Source organism: Phlebotomus papatasi, chromosome 3 (assembly GCF_024763615.1).
Source record: "Phlebotomus papatasi isolate M1 chromosome 3, Ppap_2.1, whole genome shotgun sequence".
Classification (NCBI taxonomy): domain Eukaryota; kingdom Metazoa; phylum Arthropoda; class Insecta; order Diptera; family Psychodidae; genus Phlebotomus; species Phlebotomus papatasi.
Window position 1 is genome coordinate 40465458 of NC_077224.1, and position 21878 is coordinate 40487335.

The 21878-nt window shown below is 32.5% G+C and overlaps 1 protein-coding gene across 4 annotated transcripts in view; it reads right to left on the minus strand.

Moving 5' to 3' along the window:
- Positions 1–829: 829 nt before the first annotated feature.
- LOC129805672 (cytohesin-1) overlaps positions 830–21878 on the minus strand; it is a 50500-nt gene continuing 29451 nt past the window's right edge. For all 4 annotated transcript variants that reach the window (XM_055853720.1, XM_055853718.1, XM_055853719.1 and 1 more), the window contains 3 exons: positions 20628–20727; positions 19939–20533; positions 830–1620 (listed from right to left, as the gene is read on the minus strand). In XM_055853720.1, coding sequence (XP_055709695.1) covers positions 1468–1620; positions 19939–20533; positions 20628–20727 — 848 coding nt within the window. In that variant the 3' untranslated portion in view covers positions 830–1467. The remainder of the gene's footprint in view (positions 1621–19938; positions 20534–20627; positions 20728–21878) is intronic.

The following is a 21878-nucleotide window of genomic DNA, read 5'->3' on the forward strand; positions in this document are numbered from 1 at the left end:
CATCGTACTATAATCGAATTTAATTTAAAATTAGGAGAAAAAAAGCCTATTCAAAGTTACTCTAATTCAAATGTGCCCCGCATTCCCCCTAAAGCTAATTTCGCTTTTCTGCTGAGAAATGAAAGATAACTCTCGGATTAAGTGAAAATGGGCCTTTGGAAGAGATAGTTTGTACTGTTCATGACTGAATTTTCAATTACAGCCAATATTCAATTTCATCTGGTTACGTTCTTGAATTTAACCTGAATTTTTGAGGTTAGAATTTTAGATTTGAATATTCAAAATATATCCAGAATTGTTTTTTATGTACAGAATTTGCTGGATTGCTATAAAATCCAGATTTCAAATTGAAATTTCTGATTGTCTGCAACCCAAAATGCTTCTCGATTTTTTGAGGTTAGATCCAACATAACCTCACATTTATAAATAACCTCTCAGTCAAATAAAAGAATGAGACCCAATCACACCATGACACCCCAATTAAGAAGAAAAAGAATGAATTTACATGTAAATAATTAAGATATTTGAATACTACTGTAGAGCCCTAAGGACTAAATATAATAATGAAAAGAAAAAAAAACATGATAAAGAAATAAATATGGTTTGTTCTACATGCTGATTATGGACCAAGAGATGAATAAAAAAAGAGATGAAGAAAAATTAATTTGAGATGAAACCTTATAGAGAAAAAAATCCAAATGAAATGGGTAAAAAAAATAGAATTATTGAAAGGATAAATGGAGAAAAAGAAACTGATGGAAAAAATGAAAAATTCTCACACTGTTAGCGTTGAATTGTACAACACGGATATAAAAAATAAAAGTAAATATAGCTTCAAAATGGCGTTTTATTTTCTAATTTATCAACGACAATTTTTCATCTTTTTTTCTTCTTCTCACTATCTACAAAAAAATTATACAAATTGTTCCGCAACTTTTGTGCATTCTTCATGTTACAATTATTTTTACCTTAGATTCTCAATTTAATAAATTTGATTTTCATTTTTCTTTTAATAATAAATAAATTTGTATATGACTTTTTGTTTGTGTAATCAAGAAATAACTAAATTTACTGTAATTATAACCATAAATTATCTAAAAAAAATTAACCTCAATCTTCTATTTTCTTTTTCCATTTTTGTAAAGATGGTTAAAAATGTCACAATTAATTTAACTTCACTATTTCAAAAGTTGTTCCACAGATATTGCTTGTAAAGGAATATTTTGCTCCTTCTTTTACTTTTTCTTTTTTTTTTTTAATTTCTTTTTCATTTTTCAATCGACACTTTATGCCTCAAATCAAAGTGCAAAAGGTGTGATTTGAAAGAAAAAAGGAGGAAAGTGGAAAAAACCAAATTATTTTCCAAAATAAATTCTTAAGAATACCTTTCACTTTTTCTCACAAATCTCCATTCGACGATGTGTCCCATGGATGGAAAGCTCCCGAGTACAAAAGATCCCCATCCCATTAGCTTTTGGTCAGTGCTTTCTTTTTGCGCTGAACGAGAATATCGTAGAAGGGGCTGTGACTGATGGACTGTGTGAGACATTTGATCCACTCTTGTTTGTCCTCCTCCGTGGCCGCTGACATCCGATAGACCGTGTGCTTTCCCTCAACAACCTGAAAAGACAAAGGAGACAACATGAAATATAGGCAGAAATAAAACCAATCATTGATATTAAATTACACCGTATTCCATGTAAAAAAGTGCCAAGTGTAATTAATTTAAAATTTCCGTGGTTTTTTTGAATCTTATTTACCAAATTAAATTTTGTGAAATTCTGCAGCCTTCATCTAATAATCCCTAAAAATCAAATTATTTCGACATAACCTCAAAAAATTTTCATTCTTTAACCAAGAGGTTAGTTTCAAATTTTCAATAGCGTCCATATAACCTCAAAAATTTTGAAAAATCGAATAAATATTCTGTTTGAAATTTTTATCAGCAATTCTGGATATTGAAAAGAAAAGTCTTGACTGAAAAAGTGTCTGGAATTAAGGTTTGATAAGTTTTTAAATTTGTATTAATTAAAAACTTATCAAACCTTAATACCAGACACTTTTTCAGTCAAGACGTTTCTTTACAAGATCCAGAATTGCTGATAAAAATTTCAAACAGAATATTCCTTCGATTTCCCAAAACTTTTGAGGTTATAAACGCTATTGAAAATTTGAAACTAACCTCTTGGTCAAAGATTTTTCAGATGAAACATTAAGTCATTGCTTTGTACATTCTCGGCTATTCAACATAGTTATAATGATAAATTAACATCATGTTTTTCCTTTGAATAGAGCCACATCGGATTTCTTTTTCTTCAATTAAAAATTTTTAGGTTATGACAAACATAACCTCACATTGAAAAATTATCTTAAATAAGAGAAGTAATTGGAAATAATTTCTTTCCGTAAATTATGGCTCAGAGGTAAGTTTTATATATTTTCTATTATAATTTATATTTGAGCACTTTACATAAGTACTAAACTTCTGTTGTGACGGCCACTGGTTGCATTTATAACAGCCTCAAATGGAAATAAAAACCGTTAAAAATCTCGCATTATAGGGCTCATATCGATGGCTTAGAATAAGGCTTCAACAACTTGGAAATAGTCAATTTCGCAGGAGAACAATTTTAAACTGAAATTTTATGTACTGAGAGAATAAGACAATAATAAACTTCCAGGTACAATATTCGCATGGAAGGTTGAGTCTCCAGGAATACCTAAAAAAACAAGTTTTGTAAAAATTAGAGTTGTTCGAGTCTTATTTTGAGCCGTCAATATGTTTGCAAAAGTATTCAACAAAAGTCGTTAAAGCAAATTAATTACATAGTGAAAAAGAAATTGTAGTAATAGTTCAATTCAATTTTTTTTATGTTAAAATTTTTGAATTTAAAGTTCCTAAAAAAAATTGACTTGGATAATGTTAATATTATTTAATTTTGAATCCAATCTTTTGCATTTATTTTTGAATTTATCATATTATTTTTAGTATTTTTTCTTGAACTAAAAATGCTCTCTACACAAAAAAATTTCATAAAATTCTTTGTAAATATTTGTGTCTACTACTAAAAACTTACGAAATGCTCCTAACTCGTTAAATCCATTTAAAACTTCGCAAGAGTTTGTACCTTTTTCACGAACATTGCTCGAAACATGATCACTTTACGAGCATTTTATCAGCGTTTTGTTCTTTTAGTAACATTTTTTTCGTAAATGTTCATAAAATTTAGTCATTTTTTCGTAAAATTTCGCCATACAAACAAAAAGGTACAAACAAATGCTTGTAAAAGAACAAAAACAAGCTCGTCAACTGAGCATTCTACAAACAATTTTTGTGAAGAAATACGAACTTTTTAATAAGTTTATACGATTTTCGAGCATTTCGTAAGTTCCCATTAGGAATTCGCAAACACTTACTAGGGTAAATTAAGCTAATTCAAAACCTGCTTCAAATGGAAATTTTTTGCTACTCCAAATGGAAACGTCACTGTTTTCATGACAAATACAGTACTAAATTATTATATAATATTTATATATTTTCTATAGCAGTTTCATTATTTAGTTCATTTTCCTCCAAATAAAGCGAAAATCAATTCATATTCACAAAGTTTAATTTGTTAATTTCTCAGAAAAATTAAAAGTGTACCTTTTCACCATTGAATTTTTCATAGATCGACCATGTTTTCCAATGAAAAACGCAATAAAGTGACTGTTTTTTATTCGTTTTGTTTAACATTTATGTCATATTTCTGGCTAATTTTAGTTAAATTAAGTGCAAATCTTTATAGTTAACGGTACGTGATGTTTTCAAATGAAATAATTATCTATTTCGTGAAGATAAAGGGTTTTTCAGAAGTGTCTGCGAATGCTTCAATAGGAAACCCCGGAAATATGATTTTTTTGAAGAGATTTTCTTATTGTTTTAGATGGGAAAGGAGAAAAGACCAGGAATAAGAACAAATCCTGCACACAAGAGCAACTTAATAAAGTTTTGGAAACCTTTCGTGGCGGTTTCACTTACATTGTTTGTCTCCAATTAGAAACTTTCACTTGTCTCCATTTGGATTAATTTGTTTCCAATAGAAGCATTTTACACTCGCATATTTTTCTTGTATTTAAGAAGTTTTCAAATTATATAAAACACTAAACACTGGCATTCTAGAAGAGTCAAGGAGAAAATTTATGTAACTCTCTTCAGAAAAAATATGAACTTAATGCGTTGAATCTTCTGTCAAAGTTAAAGCGTCCGGAAATGGTTTTGAATTAGGACATTTACCCTAACAATTTTTCAAATACTTTTCACTCTGTATAATGCGATACTCGTATCCATGTGAATATTATTGATATTTTATAAGAATTTTGGTTAATTAAAAGCATCTCGACTGAAGTATACGTCTTAAATGAAATTCAACAATTTTTGTTCGTGGATTCAACAAATTTGGATGACACAAAATTTTACACTATATTAATGTGTATAATACACTATAACTAAACGACAATAGGAGTAATTAAAACCACAAGTACGATTTCACGCCATTATAGTGTTATAAATTACACATTTTTATTAGTGTGAGGTTAGAGTTAACGGATCTTGAGGAATAAGTAGTGAATTAGAATTATAGTGAATTATTGATAATTTCTGCACTCAAAGATTTAAATCATCTTTCCATATTCTTTCGTTTTCACCATAGTAGCCCAAAAGATCTTCATTTAATGATAAAATTGTCTCAAACACTTAAAAGATGAAACTGTAGTTACACGAAAATTTCAAATGAAACCTCAAAATCGGAATAACTACTTTAGTAATCCTTACCAACGCCTGAACTACTTATTAGGTGTCCTGTATGAGTACAAAATTATTTAGAAATGAAATTTTTTGTACAACATAACCTAAAATACAGTCAATTTCCCATAGTTTGATATTTCCAACTCCATTAACATAACTCATTATTACTTTTTAGTTCTTCAAATATAGCTTCTATTGCATTTTCATTAGAAATAAATTCAAACATCAACAATTTTACGAAAACAAATATAAAAATAAAATTTTACAATAAAATTACGTGAATAAAGAAGTAAGAAGTCTCACCAACTGTTGACAAGTTTTTTAACCTCAACAATTTACTTTTTTGATATTAAATATTTTTAGAAGAGGTAAGGTAATGTTTAAAGAAATCAAAATTCTTACTAATAAACAGATGCAAAAACGTAGGTCATATTTTTATTCAGTAGTTACTTATTCAAGAATTCGAGATTATGCATAATTCTAACCTCAAAGTTTAAATTTACAATTTAATGTATCCGAAGTTAGAATTTGATTCATTTGAAATAAACGAACTATTTCATATCTTGAATGAATCAGTGGTCATAAAGTCCTCTGATGGTCTTATTAAGTACATTTTTATCTTACAACATATTAATTAAATTAATGAAAGTTATGTTCAACATAACCTAAAAATTGCAGATAACTCTTCAAACTAACTACACCTCATTTTATTATTTTATTTAGAATTCTTTTCGCTTAAAGCAACTGTTACATAAAATACAATAAGATTTCAAGAATTGAAATATCATAGCTGGAAATTATACAGAGGTTCCCTAAACTATCTAGTCATAACCTCTAAAATGTTAAATTTAAATATCTTTGTCTCTATCAGTTGTACTTAAGATTTTGAACTTAAATCGTTTTTGTACAATTTTCCTACAAATATATAATAGATCTACGCTAAATAAACATTTATGATGCAATTGCTTTTAAGAATTCCTCTCCATAACCTCAAAAATCTTACATTTCTACGATTATTTTTCTCAATTTAGCTCTTAGGGTTAATTTAGAACAGTAAAATTTATTACAGTCGCTTAGTAGCACAAAAATCACGTCCAACTAATTTATTACTCACTCTTGTTAAATATTTTATTTTTCTACGTCAATATTTTAGCATTGCTGCCCAGCCTTTTGCCAAAAGATATCTCTTAAGATATAAACAGGGGGAATGTATCAATTTTCAATTAATATTAATGTGAATTGTTTCAAAATCGATTTTCCCATCGGTTCCAGGCCAGTAAACCACAATAAATATTCAATATGTGGCTTCTCAGTGAAAGCTTAGAGGTCATTATTCTTCAAGTTTTGCGAGACTTGAAAATATTCTTGCTATTGCTTCTCAATTTTTCTTGTTGTTTTTTTCTTTTTGCAACACGAAAGAAGATTTAGAACTTTCTCTCTCTCTTTCAAGGATTTCTCAAGCAGCCCCTTCACTTTCGTGTTTGTACGCCATTTCCAAATCAATTAAAATCTCACGCAGTAATTCAATTGATTTTTGCCCATCAAAGAGACATCAAGGAAAATATCATAAAATTTAGTGTTTCAAAATATTATCACGTCATTTGAAATTGGATTTTGAAGGAAATCTTGAATAAGCATTCACATGCAATAAAAGCAAGAATAAAAGTTACCCCATAAACAATCTTCAATGGAAGTTTATTCGCAAAATAAATACTTCTCAGATTGACTCCAAGAATAGCATCATTCATGGATGAAATTTGCATTTATCTAGCCACAAACACAATTCTCAATATGAATTGTTTCACTTAAAGTCAAGTGGAATCAGTATAAATAAAAAATTGCTCGCACAGAATACCACTATTAAAATGCAAATGTGCATTTGAAAGGAAAATGAACTTTATAAATTATCTTCTCTAAAATATGCAATATTTTTTGATGTATTGTAAATGTCCTAATTTAAAACCATTTCCAGACGCTTTAACTTTGATAGAAGATTCAACGCATTAAGTTCATATTTTTCTAAAGAGAGTTACATAAATTTGCTCCTTGATTAATTAATGAAATTCTGGAAATGTTAATTTTACCCTGCATTCATATTATTTACACCGAAATCGGTGTAAATATTACCCTTTTTAGGTGTATTAGGGGTTAAATTAACCCTTTTTCATGTTAATTTTCCCCTTAAAAAGGTGTAAAATTAAAAAAAATGTTAATATATTTTTAACACCTAAAAAATGTTATGTAAAAAATGTTAAAAAGTTATGAGGAAAAAAAAGTTAATCGCACTCTTTTTTTCTTAGTGAAGTAAAATTACGCGAGCGTAAAATGCTTCTATTGGAAACAAATTAATCCAAATGGAAACAAGGGAAAGTTTCTATGTAATTGGAGACAAACAGTGTAAGTGAAACCGCGACGAAAGGCTTCAAAACCTTGTTGAGTTGCTCTTGAGTGCAGGATTTGTTCTTATTCCTGATCTTTTCTCCTTTCCCATCTAATATAATAAAAAAATCTCTCCAAAAAAAATAATATTTCCGGGGTTTCCTATTGAAGCATTTGCAGACACTTCAGAAAAACCCTTTTTGTTCACGAAATAGGTAATTATTTCATTTGAAAACTTCATGTACCATTAACAATAAAGATTAGCACTTAATTTAACTAAAATTAGCCAGAAAATATGACATAAATGTTAAACAAACTAATAAACCAGTCACTTTATTGTGTTTTTCATTGGAAAACATGGTCGATACATGAAAACTTCAATGGTGAAAAGGTACACATTTAATTTTTTTGAGAAATTAAAATATTAAAATTTGTGAATATGAATGGATTTTCGCTTTATTTAGAGCAAAATTGACTAAATAATGAAACTGAGATATAGAAAATATATAAATATAGCAATTTAGTACTGTATTTATCATAAAAAAAGTGACGTTTCCATTTGGAGTAGCAAAAAATTTCCATTTGAAGCAGGTTTTGAATTAGCTTAATTTACCCTATGTCAGTGAGCAAAAAATTCATTAAATAAGCTGGAGGTTATGTGAAAAGTTGGGTTATGTTAAGAAATAACCTCAAAAGAACGTAACCCGTTGAAATGAATTACATTTGGGTCCGAAAAGGCTGTAAGCAGAACCTCAATATTTAATAATTTAGAAGGGAATTGTCCTTTGATATTGTTTCAATTGAAGGTTATCCCCTAACATAACCTCACTTTACAATATTGTCATTTTCATCCGGAAATTATTTCTCCCTAAAATTTCTAATTTGCTTACATGAGAACAAAATGCGATAAATTAAAAAAAAACACAGAATTAGACAAGAAATTGAGTTTCGTTGAAAGTGACTTTGCCTAACAAAAGTCATTTTTAATTATCAAAACTCAAAATTTCTCTTCCAAAAGTAAATTTTCCTGGATATTTCATTATTTGAAATCTTTTACAAATTACTTGAGAATCTGCTGATATTTTTGAGCTCGAAATTCTTTAAATATTAAACCAATTTGAGGTTATGGACTTCGATCTGTCATTGGCAAAAAAGGTTATGTCGTTCCAAGTTTAGGAAAATTAGCTTTAATTATAAAAATCAACAGTTAAAAGTCTTTTACTAGTTTGAGTTTTCAAATAAGGATCAAATACAATTGATTCTGCAAAGTTTAGAAAAGAGATATTAGATTTTCTTTAAAGTTTTTGACTTTTATTAAGTTCTTGCTTTTTAGCTCCGCAACACCTTTTAGATCAGAAATATTTCATAAAGTCAAAATTCACATCCCTTTCTTTCTTAAAAGCTTTGCATATGTCTATCCTACTCTTTCACACTCTTCTTCTTCTTTTAAACATCAAACCAAATTCAATTTAGTTCAATCTAATTTTGAGAATGAAAGACAGGGTTAGATTTATGCAAATTTTCTGAGAAAGACAGGGAAGCGAATTTTAATTTCATGATATCATATTGAGCTGAAAGGTGTGCCGAAGGCATATTAATTGAAATAAATAAGCCAAATCGAATTTTCACTTCTTCAAATAATTAAAATTGTAATATACAGTCAAGTTCCTCAAATCCGAAGATTCGAAGATACCCAATGAAAACAGTTAGCTGAACAAAATAGCGTTCTCTGCATATTTTTACTGAGTCGATCAGCAAAATTATGCTGACCGGTCAGCAGTACTCCGCTTTCAATTCAGCTGCAAACATATGTATTTTCAGCTGAATTTGGTTAACACTTTGTATTCGAGAACTGTTGACCAGTCAGCATATTTTTGCTAATTGACTCAGCAAAAATATGCTGCAAACGCTGCTTTTTTATCCAAAGGTTTCGCTGGATATGTAAAGAAAGTTTTGTATGGAGTCTGAATAAACACTTAAAAACATTTTTCTGCGGTAGTTCCTTAACATTATCGTAAAGAATATCTCTAAATCTATATTTCTTAATTTAGGGCAAATGAACTTCATATGAAGCACAGTCAGCTGAAGAATGCAGCGTTTTCAACATATTTTTACTGAGTTGATCAGCAATAATATGCTGACCAGTCAGCAGTTCTTGAATAAAAAGTGCTAACCAAATATTTGGAAATAACACTACCTCGCGAGTGTCGTTTTAAGGTTAAGAGAATTCAGATGAAAATACGTATTTCGTATGTTTTCAGCTGAATTGAAATCGGTTAGCATTTCGTGCTCATTGGGATTTTAAGACTGAGAAATGTTATCTATACCCTCCAAATATTCAATTGAATGTAATTATTTTCGTGACTTAAAAAATTGTGTTTCGACTTTTCAGGTTATGTATAACATAACCTAACATTCCAAATTAAACTATTAGTGAATAATTCCCTAAAAATAAGTGAACGATTGTTGTTTGTATTGTTTATTATATTTGAGAGAATTTGTGGAGAATTTGAGATTTTTTATAGGTTGTATTATTTCTAGCAATATTGTTATTAGGTTTTGTTTCTTGCATAACTGGGCCGTACATAAAAGGAAAAAAATGTTATTTTAACATAACCTCTTAGCTGTTTGTTTATTTTTTTCTCAATCCACTTTGCCATCAAAATCATATTGTGCTCTTCCACATTATTATTTTATTATTATTATTTATTTATTATCATCTCTCTATTTCTTTTTTGACCCACCCCCCGTGCGGCCATCGCCGTCTTAGCGTTGGTTCCAACCTACTCCGGGATGAAAACGATGGAAAATCCCTTCTCAGGTTGTATATTTTGTGATCATACATTTGCACGTATGTCACTGAATGCGGAGGAGGGTATGCTCACAGAGACAGAGAGAGAAATTAAGAAAAAACCTAGCCATAGAGGCTGTTTGGCTTTCTATTTGACAGTCAGACGAGCTACAAAATCTACATAAAAGTTCACTTGGTGTGGATTGGTACAGTTCGAAAACACTTTTAAACACAAGGTCACATCACACATACGTAGATTTCAGCATCCTTTCGACTTCCTCAGAGTCCGCAGCGTAGAGCCAGGACCTGACGATATCCAATGTCAGCACAGGAAAACGCGATGCCAAGTTGTTGACGATCAGGGGAGCCGAGAAGTTCACAGATCGTGCATATCCCACTGTTCTTGGCCTGGGCACCACACAGAGCTCCCTCCTTCTTCCCGAAGCTCTCACCCTGACAAAGAGGTGGCCATGACCGCTCCTGTCAAAGAACATTTCAGTAACCTTAAACAGGTAGAGATGTTGCACTGGCAAGACCTTCAGCTGCTGAAACAATGGCCGGGTATGCTCCCTACTCCCCACATGAGACATCACTCTAATAGCAGACTTCTGAGCAACCTGAAGCCGCTTCATGTATGATTTGCAGGAATTTCCCCAGAAAACTATGCCATACCGAAGTCTCGATTCTATTAGGGCAAAGTAAAATGACCTCACAAGGGGTGGCGCACATGAAGCCCGTAGGACATAAATTTGCCTTGTGACCTGCCTTACGGTAGTCTTTATTTTATCTACATGTGGCTGCCATGTTAATGCAGAGTCAAGGACAATTCCGAGATATTTGAACTGCGGGACCCGGTGAATGCCAATGCAATTCTGCAAACAGGCACCGATACCCCTGCAACAGTTTGGAGAGTGGCACACAAGATAGCGAAGTGTGGGGGACGGACGTCCAAAGTTCATGAGAACGGTTTTTGTGCTCATCACCATTCCATGCGCGTCCAACCAAGCTCGAATGAGATCAAGGTCCTCAATCATTGCATCACAAACAATATTCTCGGAACTCCCAGAATAGAGCAGAGCCATGTCATCGGCATACGCAGTCATTGATCCATTTAGGCCACTCTCCAGTAGATCATTGACATATACAAGGAACAGCAATGGTCCGAGCACCGAACCCTGCGGAACACCAAAGTGACAAGGCAGTGGGTCACTTACGTATCCTCCACACATTCGCACCCGCTGCTCCCGTCCCACGAGATACGTCCTCAGCCAGCTCAACGGTACTCCCCGGAATCCCATTCTCTCCAGCTTGACCAATAGGAGTTCCTGATTCACAGAGTCAAAAGCCTTGGTGATGTCTATAAAGAGAGCAGAGGTGTGCACTCCGGGCGAGGAGTTCAGCGAATCATTTAATTCACCAATGAGTCTTCCTATCGCGTCTTCACAACCAAGTCCACCGCGGAAACCAAACTGCCTATCTGAAAGGGCATCGCTCGAACACAAGAAACCATACATCCTGACATATACTACCCTCTCCATAATTTTTGAGATCGCTGAGACGAGTGTAATGGGTCTATAGTTGTTGAGAACCCTTTTGTCACCTCTCTTAAATACAGGGACTACCAATGCTGTTTTCAGACAATTCGGGAACACTCCAGTCTCAAGTGACATGTTTATCATATGCGAAAGTATATCGACAATATTGTAGGACACTCGCTTTAATATAAAATTTGAGATTTTGTCTAGGCCAGGGGCACATTTATTTTTTGAGCACATTATAATGTTAAAAATTTCAAAAGACGTCGTGGGAGCAGCAAAGAAGGATCCTTCACTAACAGAACCTCCGATAGGTGGACGCGTCGCATCCATCGAAAGACCCGATGTGAGCTCACCAACGATTGTTGAAAAATACGCATTCATTTCGTTGCAGATCGCAACCCCCTCGCTCAGAACCGTATCATCTCTGGCAATAACACTTTTTATCACAGCCCTTTTCTCTTGACGATTGGTTAGCTCATTCATAATCCTCCAACACTGCCGAAGGTCCTTCCCAGCGGATCTCAATTTGGAGGCATAAAACAGTTCTTTTGCGGCTTTAATTTCGCTACTTATTTTCTTGGAGTAGGATTTACTGTAACTAACCAATCTTTCATTCAGCGGGTACCTGCGTGCTAGCTTCAACAACATATTCTTCCTGTGAATTTTCTTGCACAAGGATTTCGTAATCCATGGTTTAATCGGAATCGAACGTCTATTTGACGATGGGACTGACCGCTGACATCGGTCCAAGTAATTGCAGAAAATTTCAGAAAATTTTTCAAAAGCAAAATTCACATCAGAAGTACCATAGATCACGGCCCAGGATTCCCTGCGCAAAAGGTCATTGAGCATATCATAGTCAATTTCTACCCTGGGAGGAGACCGGGAACCCTCATCCACGGAATCATCACACGTGCCACCCTCAAAGTGAACAACAATCATAGAGTGATCCGTAACTCCTAAATGAAGCACCTCAGCAGAAGCTTTTCCTATAAAACTAGGTGAATTTCGGCAGTAAACATGATCCAAACACGTAGCTGAATCTCGTGAGACTCTAGTAGGTTCATTGACTAGAGACAACAGTCCATGCTCTGCCATAATATTCTCATAATCATCAGAAGTATTAGAATTTAAAATGTCTATGTTTATATCACCTACGACAAACAAATTGGGCGCGGACAGATTCTCCAGACATTCACCAAGTTCATTCAGGAAGACGTTAATCCTTACACTATGAAGTCGATAGATACATAGGAATATAAATCGAGCCCGATCCATTGTTACCGCCAGACACACCACATCAGCACTCCGGAAAACGACGTCAATTTGCTCACACGACAGATCATCTCTCACATACAACAAAACGCCACCCGCACGATAATTGTTGTTGCAGGAGTGAAATAGGGAATAGTTTTTTAGTTCAAATAGCTGAACATGATCATCACCAATCCACACCTCTGTCAAACACAAAATATCTGGTTTTAAAGAGTTTGATTCTAAAGTTACTAAAAGCAGATCAAAGTTTCTTGACACGCTTCTAATGTTTTGTTGAATAACACAGAATTTTTTGTTTGTGAGCATACCCTTCCCAATATTATCTTTATTCATTTTTGTTGTCATACAAAGGTTAATTTTTCTCTCAGTAACAACAGCTCCCTCTGATACACTTTACATTCTTTGCTACTGGCTGGATGATTTGTGTTCATTTTAAATGCATATTTTTCATTGGCTCTTTTACAATTTACACAGGAATGTTCTTCACTTTTATTTTTACTTTCACATAACTTAGAATCGTGGCTTCCAGCACACCAACAGCAAGAAAACCCGTCCAATCTGCAGTTTTTGGCAAAATGACCATAGGAGCAACATTTTATACATCTTCTAACATTTACTCCATCAGCTACGTAGCATACGCTCCATCCCACCTTCACTCTCTCCCTCTGCATCAGGTCATTGTAGAGCTGCGGTGCAACTTCAATGATAGTGTCAAAAAATATTCCTCTTCTTGTTGATAAAGTTGAGATCACACGAACATCGTCCTCTCGGATTGGCAAATCATTTTGGGCAATGAGCATTCTCACTAGATCATCATCAGCAAGTTTTTCCGACAAGCCACTTAGTTTTATTCTTGGGTGCCTAGGCTGTGGTACTGTGACATCATACTGATTTCCTAGTTTTTTCTGTGCAATTTCCCTGACACCATTTAACGCCTCGGCCGTATCACACACTATAGCCACGCCGCCTCTGCTTACACCTCTCATTCCCGATACACTCACATCCACGGGATTTATCTCTTTCATAATTTCTTTTTTTGTGGTATTTCGATCTTGTTTATCATTCTTTGGTTTTATAACACACACTGATTTACTCGATGATTGTTTCAGGGTATTTGCATAAGATACTTCAACTCTTGGGCTTTTGCACTGGTGACTAGAATTAACAGCTGTTTGAACACACTTTTTTAGTTCATTCAATGAAGCACTCATTTCCATACTGATATCAGAGACCTTTTTTAGCACTAGCTTAAGATTATCATTTCCCAAAACCGTTCCATTTCCAATAGCATTGATTTCCACACTTTGGCTTTGTAAACGTTCATCAACTTTGTAGATGAATTTTTCCAACACGTCATTCTGCCTCCTCAGCTCCTTAAACTGCTTCAGCTGGGGGCTTTTTCGGCACTCATCACACACAAAGCACATAGCGTCTTTCATAGACCATATTTTAAATTCTTTATCGCCATAACCAAGACACTTCAGATAGGAAAGAGCATCGCAAAATTCACAGGTCATGTATTGCAAATTTAAATCTCTTCGCTCGCAGATATCACAAGGCAACACATCTGTATTAGTGGCCATTGTTCAGATTGTCAAATCCCCTGGAGATTTCCTCCGGGACGAAAATTGTGATTCTTACACTTTATAAGTGATATTCTTTCAGTTTTTCACGCACAGGTTATAGAACAACACTAGAATAATTTGCCAAGATGCTTTTAAACGACACTTAGCGTCAGTTTTTATAAAAAATTAAAAATTTCAGGAGACAAATTCTCATGTGCACTGCACATCACACACACCTATTAAAATTCTGAACATTTGAACATCTGAACATTTGAACATTGAACAGATGCGGTGAAAATATTTGATTGCATTTTTAGAATTTATTAGGTTAAGAATATAATTAGTTAATTAACAAGTAATTGCAATATTTTTAATCCATATATACTGCAATAAAACAGCTTTTAAATTGAAAAAAAACGAGGTTTTCATAGCCATAAAACAATTTTATATTGTTAAATTTTTATTAGTTTTAAACTGAAAATTTAATTATAATAAAAAGAATTAAATTAACCATTTTACGATCGATTGCACTAATAGAGAGAAATTATACTTTAAACTCAATAAAATTAAGAATGCAATATTTTGCAAATTTATAAATCAAAATTAACTGTCTGATAAATATGCTTAAATTAATAAGGAAGCATCACACAAAATGCCGCTGCTGAGGCAAATTCTATGACAAACTTTCTTGAATTCCTCCATTTATGTGATTTACAATAATTTTCCGGAATGTGAATTTCACGCATAACATACATAAGCGAATTATCAGCTTTAACGCTTCTGTTGCGGTTGATAAGCCTCTCTTATGTATGATAAATATCTTTTTTTTTGTGTTCAAATAAAATTGCAAACATAATAAGAAAGCCATTGAGTCTATTATCACATTTGGCTTTTTATAATTTTTTTTTTCATTTTATACCACAATTACTGGTAATTTTCTGTTCAATAGACCATTGAATATTATATCAGACAGTAAATGTTCATTGCATAAGCAGAAATGTACAGTTCATCGAACATTTGGAGATTTCTCCAAAGCTAAACTGCCTTGAACTCCATTTGTCAGTGCACCATGAAAATTAGCATGGGAATTATATCAAAGTGAAACCTTCAATTTTCACCCAAGTCTGGTCACTACAAATTTGCATCAATTTACTAAAGAGTTGAGTCATTCTGTATCATGTTAAAATTACACTCTTATTTACAAGGGGATTTAATCTGTAAATAAATCCAAGATCAAAAAAATTCGATATACTTTGATTCGCTAATATTGTGTAAAATATGTAAAAAAAGGGTTCAAAATTTCATTTTTTCTTTCAAAAATTCTTTGTTCGAGTACTCATCAGCTAACACGAAATATTTGTTTTCTGGATATCAGATGAAGCAATTCCGAAAAATCTTCTAAATCGAATGTTTTTTTTTCAAAAAGGTCTCCGAAAATCAATTCTCAACGATAGTATATTTGAAATTTTTAAATAAAAATTGCAAAAACTAGTTTAAATGTTTTACTTTTATGTGCCTAAGAGGTTTAATAAAAGAATTTTTTTATTATGTTGAAAAAAAAAATAGAGAAAAATATGCTGTTTTTTTGTTTAGATGGACCCACGTAACCCCTTAAAATAGCACATTTTTGCCCTGAGCATATCCATTAATATTTCTGTGGTAATTTTTATTATGAAAAATATCAAATTAGCTTAAAAAGAGAACCTGAAAACTTGTCAAACTTTATACACTGGAAATTCTGGGACTAAATTTTCAAATTATGAAGTATGAAAGTACTTTAAGGGGTTACGTGTTACGTGAGTCAAAATGCCTTTAAAAAATAGCATATAAGGCGAGATTCTTAACAATCTCACAAACTTATAATCCTAACAAAATCTCATGTCCTCCGATCGGCCCCAAACTTTGCCAAAATGTGTTAGGCCAAGTCCTTATCATCATTCTGAATCATCATTGGAAATTATCCTAAGTTTTTAAGTGAATATTTCATGGCTTACCGATCTTTCCTGAAACTGATGTTTATTTATACGGGCTTCAGACTTAAGGCTTAGCCATAAGGCTTAACTTCTCTAGATACTTATTAGTCGAAAATTTTTAGAAAATTTTGACTTACAAATGCACTATTAAGGGGAATTAATCTATTTGAATCAAAAGAACAAATTAAATTGTTTGCTATTTAGGATTTTGAGACCTTCGGAAACTACATTGAGAGAAATCCGAAAAAGTTAAAATAACACTCCGGAAATGTTAATTTTACGCTGCAGTATTGATCCAAAATCGGTGTAAATATTACTCTTTTTATGTGTATTAGGGGTTAGTTACCCTTTTTAATGTTAATTTTACCCTGCAGTATTGATCCGAAATCGGTGTAAATATTATGCTTTTTAGGTGTATTGGGGGTTAAAGTTACCCTTTCTTCATGTTGATTTTACCCTCAAAAGGTGTAAAATTAACATTAAAAAATGTTGATATATTTTTACACCTAAAAAGTGTTAAAGTTATGAGGAAAAAAAGTTAATCGCACCCTCTTTTTTTCGCAGTGTAGTCAATGAAGTTTACAAAAAGTGGCGTGGGTTCGCTGTCGTTAAAATTATAACCGGAGATATGAGGAGTCGAATTTCACGAAATTCAAAACCTCATATCTCTGGTTCTATAAAAAACATTAGTTCAAACTTTTAAACATAATTTAGTACAATATTTAAAGTAAATTTTCAGAAAATTTCGTTTAAAATTTGAAAAAAAAAAAAATCAGCGGTGGGGCGTTTAAGCAACATTTAATATATATTTCGCAATATACATTAGATTGAATGTTGTACATTTATATCCTCAAGAATTAACATTATATATATTTTTTATTCTATTGAAAAAAAGATTTTGCAAAAATATATATTGCTTTTTTAGTCTTCCTAACCGACATAACCCCTTAACGCATCTGCATTTATGAACAGAAATATTTAATCCTGTTTTATGTCAGAATTGGGAACAGATACGAACAATGTAAACGATAATTTATAAAGATTTACTCTTTTTATTTTACAAAAACAAAATTAATCGATTACTTTTAGAGGTTATGTCGAACATAACCTCAGATAACTTTTCAAAATATTATTTTAGACAAATTATCATGAAATTTATTTTAAAATTTAATTGTTTAATTGCAAAAGATACTTATTAACAATTAATTTCGGAGAAAATTTATAAGAGAGCCGTAATAATGGGTAAATTACTGCAATAATTTGCTTTCCAGTCGAAAATGTTTCCTAAATATTCAAAAAGACAATTTTTCAGAGCAAAAAAATTTCATGTAGTGGCCACCAGGAGCCCTTGAGATGCCATAATTGCGTAATGTCAAACAAATGCTTGTCAAACACAGAGACTTTGTCAAAATTTTGTTGAAAGGATGTTGTTTATCAATTTAACAAAACCTTCTCTCACATTTTGTATGGAAAAACATCCTTTTGACAAATTTTTAACGAAATCTAGTTGACCGCTGATTTTACAAAAAAAACTTTTCCATATTTTGTATGTACAGAAACAAATATTATGTAAAATTGTTCGTAAATGTTTGCGAATTCTTATTGAAGACTTTCGAAATGCTCGTAAATCGTGTAACACACAAAAAGTTTGTAAAAGTTTGTACTTTTTCACAAAAATTGTTCGGAACATGATCACTTGACAAACATTTTTTTGGTTCTTTTACAAACCTTTGCTCTTAATGTTCGTAAACACACAAAAAATGTTCGTAAAATTTTGTCATTTCTCCGTAATTTTTTTCCAAACAAAAAATGTACGAACAATGTTTGTAAAAGAACAAAAAATGCTCCGCAAGTGATCATGTTATGAACAATTTTTGTGAAAAAAGTACAAACTTTTACGAACTTTTTTGTGGGTTATACGCTTTACAAACATTTCGGAAGTCACCAGTATGGATTCACAAACATTTACGAAATACTTTTTTCTGTTGGGAACAACGGTTTTTTGATAAATTCACTTGTCAATTTAACAAAACTTTTTTTATTCTAATTAACCCTTTAAGGACGACTGGGTCACCCGTGATCCATAGAGAAAATAATTTTTCCTGACTACCTGAAGTTATTTCTTTCTAATGTTTGTGCCTAATCACAAAGTAGAAAGATGTAGGAATCTAGGATATTTTTTGCAAATTTCCACCTATTTGCTATATAAAAATTAGTTAAGCTCAAAATTCGTCATTTTAAAATTTTCACATTGACGCTTGAATTTTAATAATTTTAATATTTTTTTTAAGCAAAACCCTCTTGGGACTAAAAATTGTAATAACTATACATAATATTTCTCAACAAAGTAAAAATTATAGTTTATTGGTATTTTCAGGAAAGCTTTATAATTTTCATGGGTCATATAAGACCCAATCGTCCATAAAGGTAAAAAAAAATACCGAATGGATTTTCCAACTTTTGAGGTCAGAATGTTTCATGTTTTTGTTTATGTGTGCGCAAAATAGTCAATTATTCGTGTAATATTGTGATAATATCATTTTGCTGAGATTTCCCAGTGAAATACTGACTGAAGCAGGTAATATTTTGATAATTTATAAAATACTTCTACGTAAATGTTGTAAATTCATAACTTTTTACTCTTGTAGATGACTTTAAAAATGAAAAAAAAATTCAAGATCAATGACCACAAAATCATCCACATAATGCCCAGGCGACAATTTTGTCCTGAACGAAAGCGACAAAATATACTTGGAACAAGACTTGGATGAAGTGGACTTTGATGCCTTCATCGAGAACGCATCAACGCCGGAAGAACTCCCAGACTCACAGCAATGTGAAACATGTTTTGAAGAAAACTTAGGAAAGGCGCAGGTGCACATGGTGCTATTAGAAAAAAATGATTATAAGACCAATTGTATTTGTGAGGCATGCGACATTTATCTCTGTGTTACCAGTACTCGAAATTGTTTCGATTAATATTATAAAAATAAAAAATGAAGCAAACATTAATACATGTTTATGATAAAAATTATTATTTTTGTGTACCACTCTTCAAGATTCTTTGAGACCAAATATTGAATGAATCTATTAAAATTAATTTTTGATCGTTGTAATTTTTACTCGTACTCTAAATATTTCTTTTATTATTACAAATATATTCAAGTTATTTATTCTTCAAAAATAACAGAGAAAACGAGTAAACAGTTGTCTGGAAAATTTTGTGTTTTTTTTTACCTCTATGGACGATTGGGTCATATATGACCCATAGTTTTCCAGGATTCCTAGGAATGCGCAAAATTTTTTTTCAAACGATAAATCTGTTATTTAGGCTAAAATATCGAGGGAAAATTGACTTCATTGAATTTCGCTCAGCGGAAAGCTTCTCGTCCTTAAAGGATTAAGCTTCAGCGAAACAATAAATCTTTTCTGAATTTAATACTTTCCTATTTTACCTAAAATATTACGCGTAAATAAATGTGTATTGTATTACATAAGTAATGTACATTATGATGTGACTAATCACCGAATAAAATGGATTGGAAGAGAAATTGTCTGATGGAGACATTCCTCAATCTCCCAAAGCATGAAACAGAGAGAAGATGAAGTTGATTAACAATATGATACTGACCTTTCCCTCAGAGTCCGTTTTGCATGCCTTGATGATATCAGCACCCCCACAGGCATACAGTTCAAAACAATGAGGCTTGTTGCGATCACTGATTTCCCGGACGGATATATTCTCAAGTGGAATAATTCCGCGTGGTTCCTTGTCTGCTGTATACTCAAAGTAATACAGACAATTGTCATTGAGGATGAACCATCGTCTCTTCCATGATTTATATCTGCCTCCCTGCTTCCACAGCCAACCCTCCTTGTCAGGATTGAAAAATGTATGCATGAGATCATTTCCATCATCTTGAGGTATCTTGAAGGGTTCCGTCTTGATGCTCTCGTACAGCGATTCGAGTAGTTCACGTGGCAAATCACCACCATTATTGATGCCACGATTCATCGAAATGAATTGCTCAATGCTGGGTTTGTCCTTCACCGATGGATTGTGGAGTGATGTATTGAGCATTATGATGGCAAAACTGAGTACATAGCATGTATCAGTATTTGTAAAAATGTCCGGATTCAGATGGCAGTAGCGTTGGGCAAAACACTCCATCATCCTATCGATCTTCTGGGCCTCACCTGGCAACCGGAAGGACCAGAGGAATTGTCTGCAAATCATTGGGCGACAAAATACAGTTGAGAAAATACCGCTGCAATTAACTCTTATACCACCCCGCCCTATCCACACAATCAGTGACTTACCTTAAAGCTTGTACCAGGATTAAATTGGTGAAATCATGCAATTCGACGAATGCTTTTAATACTTGTTCATTGAAGTCATTTTTCTCCCCCAGATAATCCCCTTTAGGACGCAAGAATAAAAAGAAACAAGAAAATATTGCATGAGAATCTTTGTTGTGCTGCATTGCTGCAACTTTCAGGGATTTTAACTAGATCCCTTGAGGGCACTTAGGCAATATTTCGATAGGAATTGGCAGTAAAAATCCACATAAAATTATCTATTACTGGTCAATTACCTTAAATATAAAATTTAAAAAAATTCGAAACGGTAAAAACATAAAAATTCTGGAAAAGGTTAAATATATAGTTTACATTTCTCCTGAAAATATTTTAGATAATGATTTAATAATTAAAGCAAAATCATAAATCAAAAATCGTTGTGTCACAATAGAAAATTTCGCCACATATTTGATCCAAAAATTAGCTAGTCCACGGACACCATAATTTTTGGCACAATCTTGTTCATTTTACGAGGCTCAAAAAGATACTCAATATTAGTAACGAATTTGTTCCAAAATGTAGCTCATCCACGGACACCGAAAATGTTTGGAACAAATTTGTACCTTCTAGGAGGAACAAAAAGATACCCAATATTAGTAACGAATTTGTTGCAATAAATAGCTCGTCTAGTATAAAAAATCGTATCCCTCCTCCTCTCACACTTAGTCCCCCGTCACCAAAAAAGCGAGGAGGACGCCAAATCTGTGGCAATTTTCGTGCTACATGGTTTCACTTTTTTAATTCAAAATTCCCTTCCCCTCCTGCTGCCAGCACTCTCATATGATTTCGTCATGCACGCGTCTGTATAAAACACTCTCAAGTTGATTCTTATTTGATGTTCCTTATGAACTTTCGCCACCGAAATCCATTTCGACTGAAGTATAGGCCTTAACTGTAAAACGAAATCACTTACACGGACTTGTTCCCGACAATGGGAACAAAGAGATTCCCCATATGAGTAACAATTTCGTTCCAAAAATTACCTCGTCCACAGACACCGAAAATTTTTGGAACAAATATGTTACAGATGTAGGAATAATATTGTTATAAAAAATATGTACCAATTTATTCCTCACAGTGGGAACAAAACAGCCGAGTGCAACAAATTCTGTTCCAAATTTCAGGGACAAATTTGTATAAAACGAAATCAACTCAAATTTGTAGACATTCCACTGTATCAAAACGGTTCCAAAAGACAACTCTAACAAAATT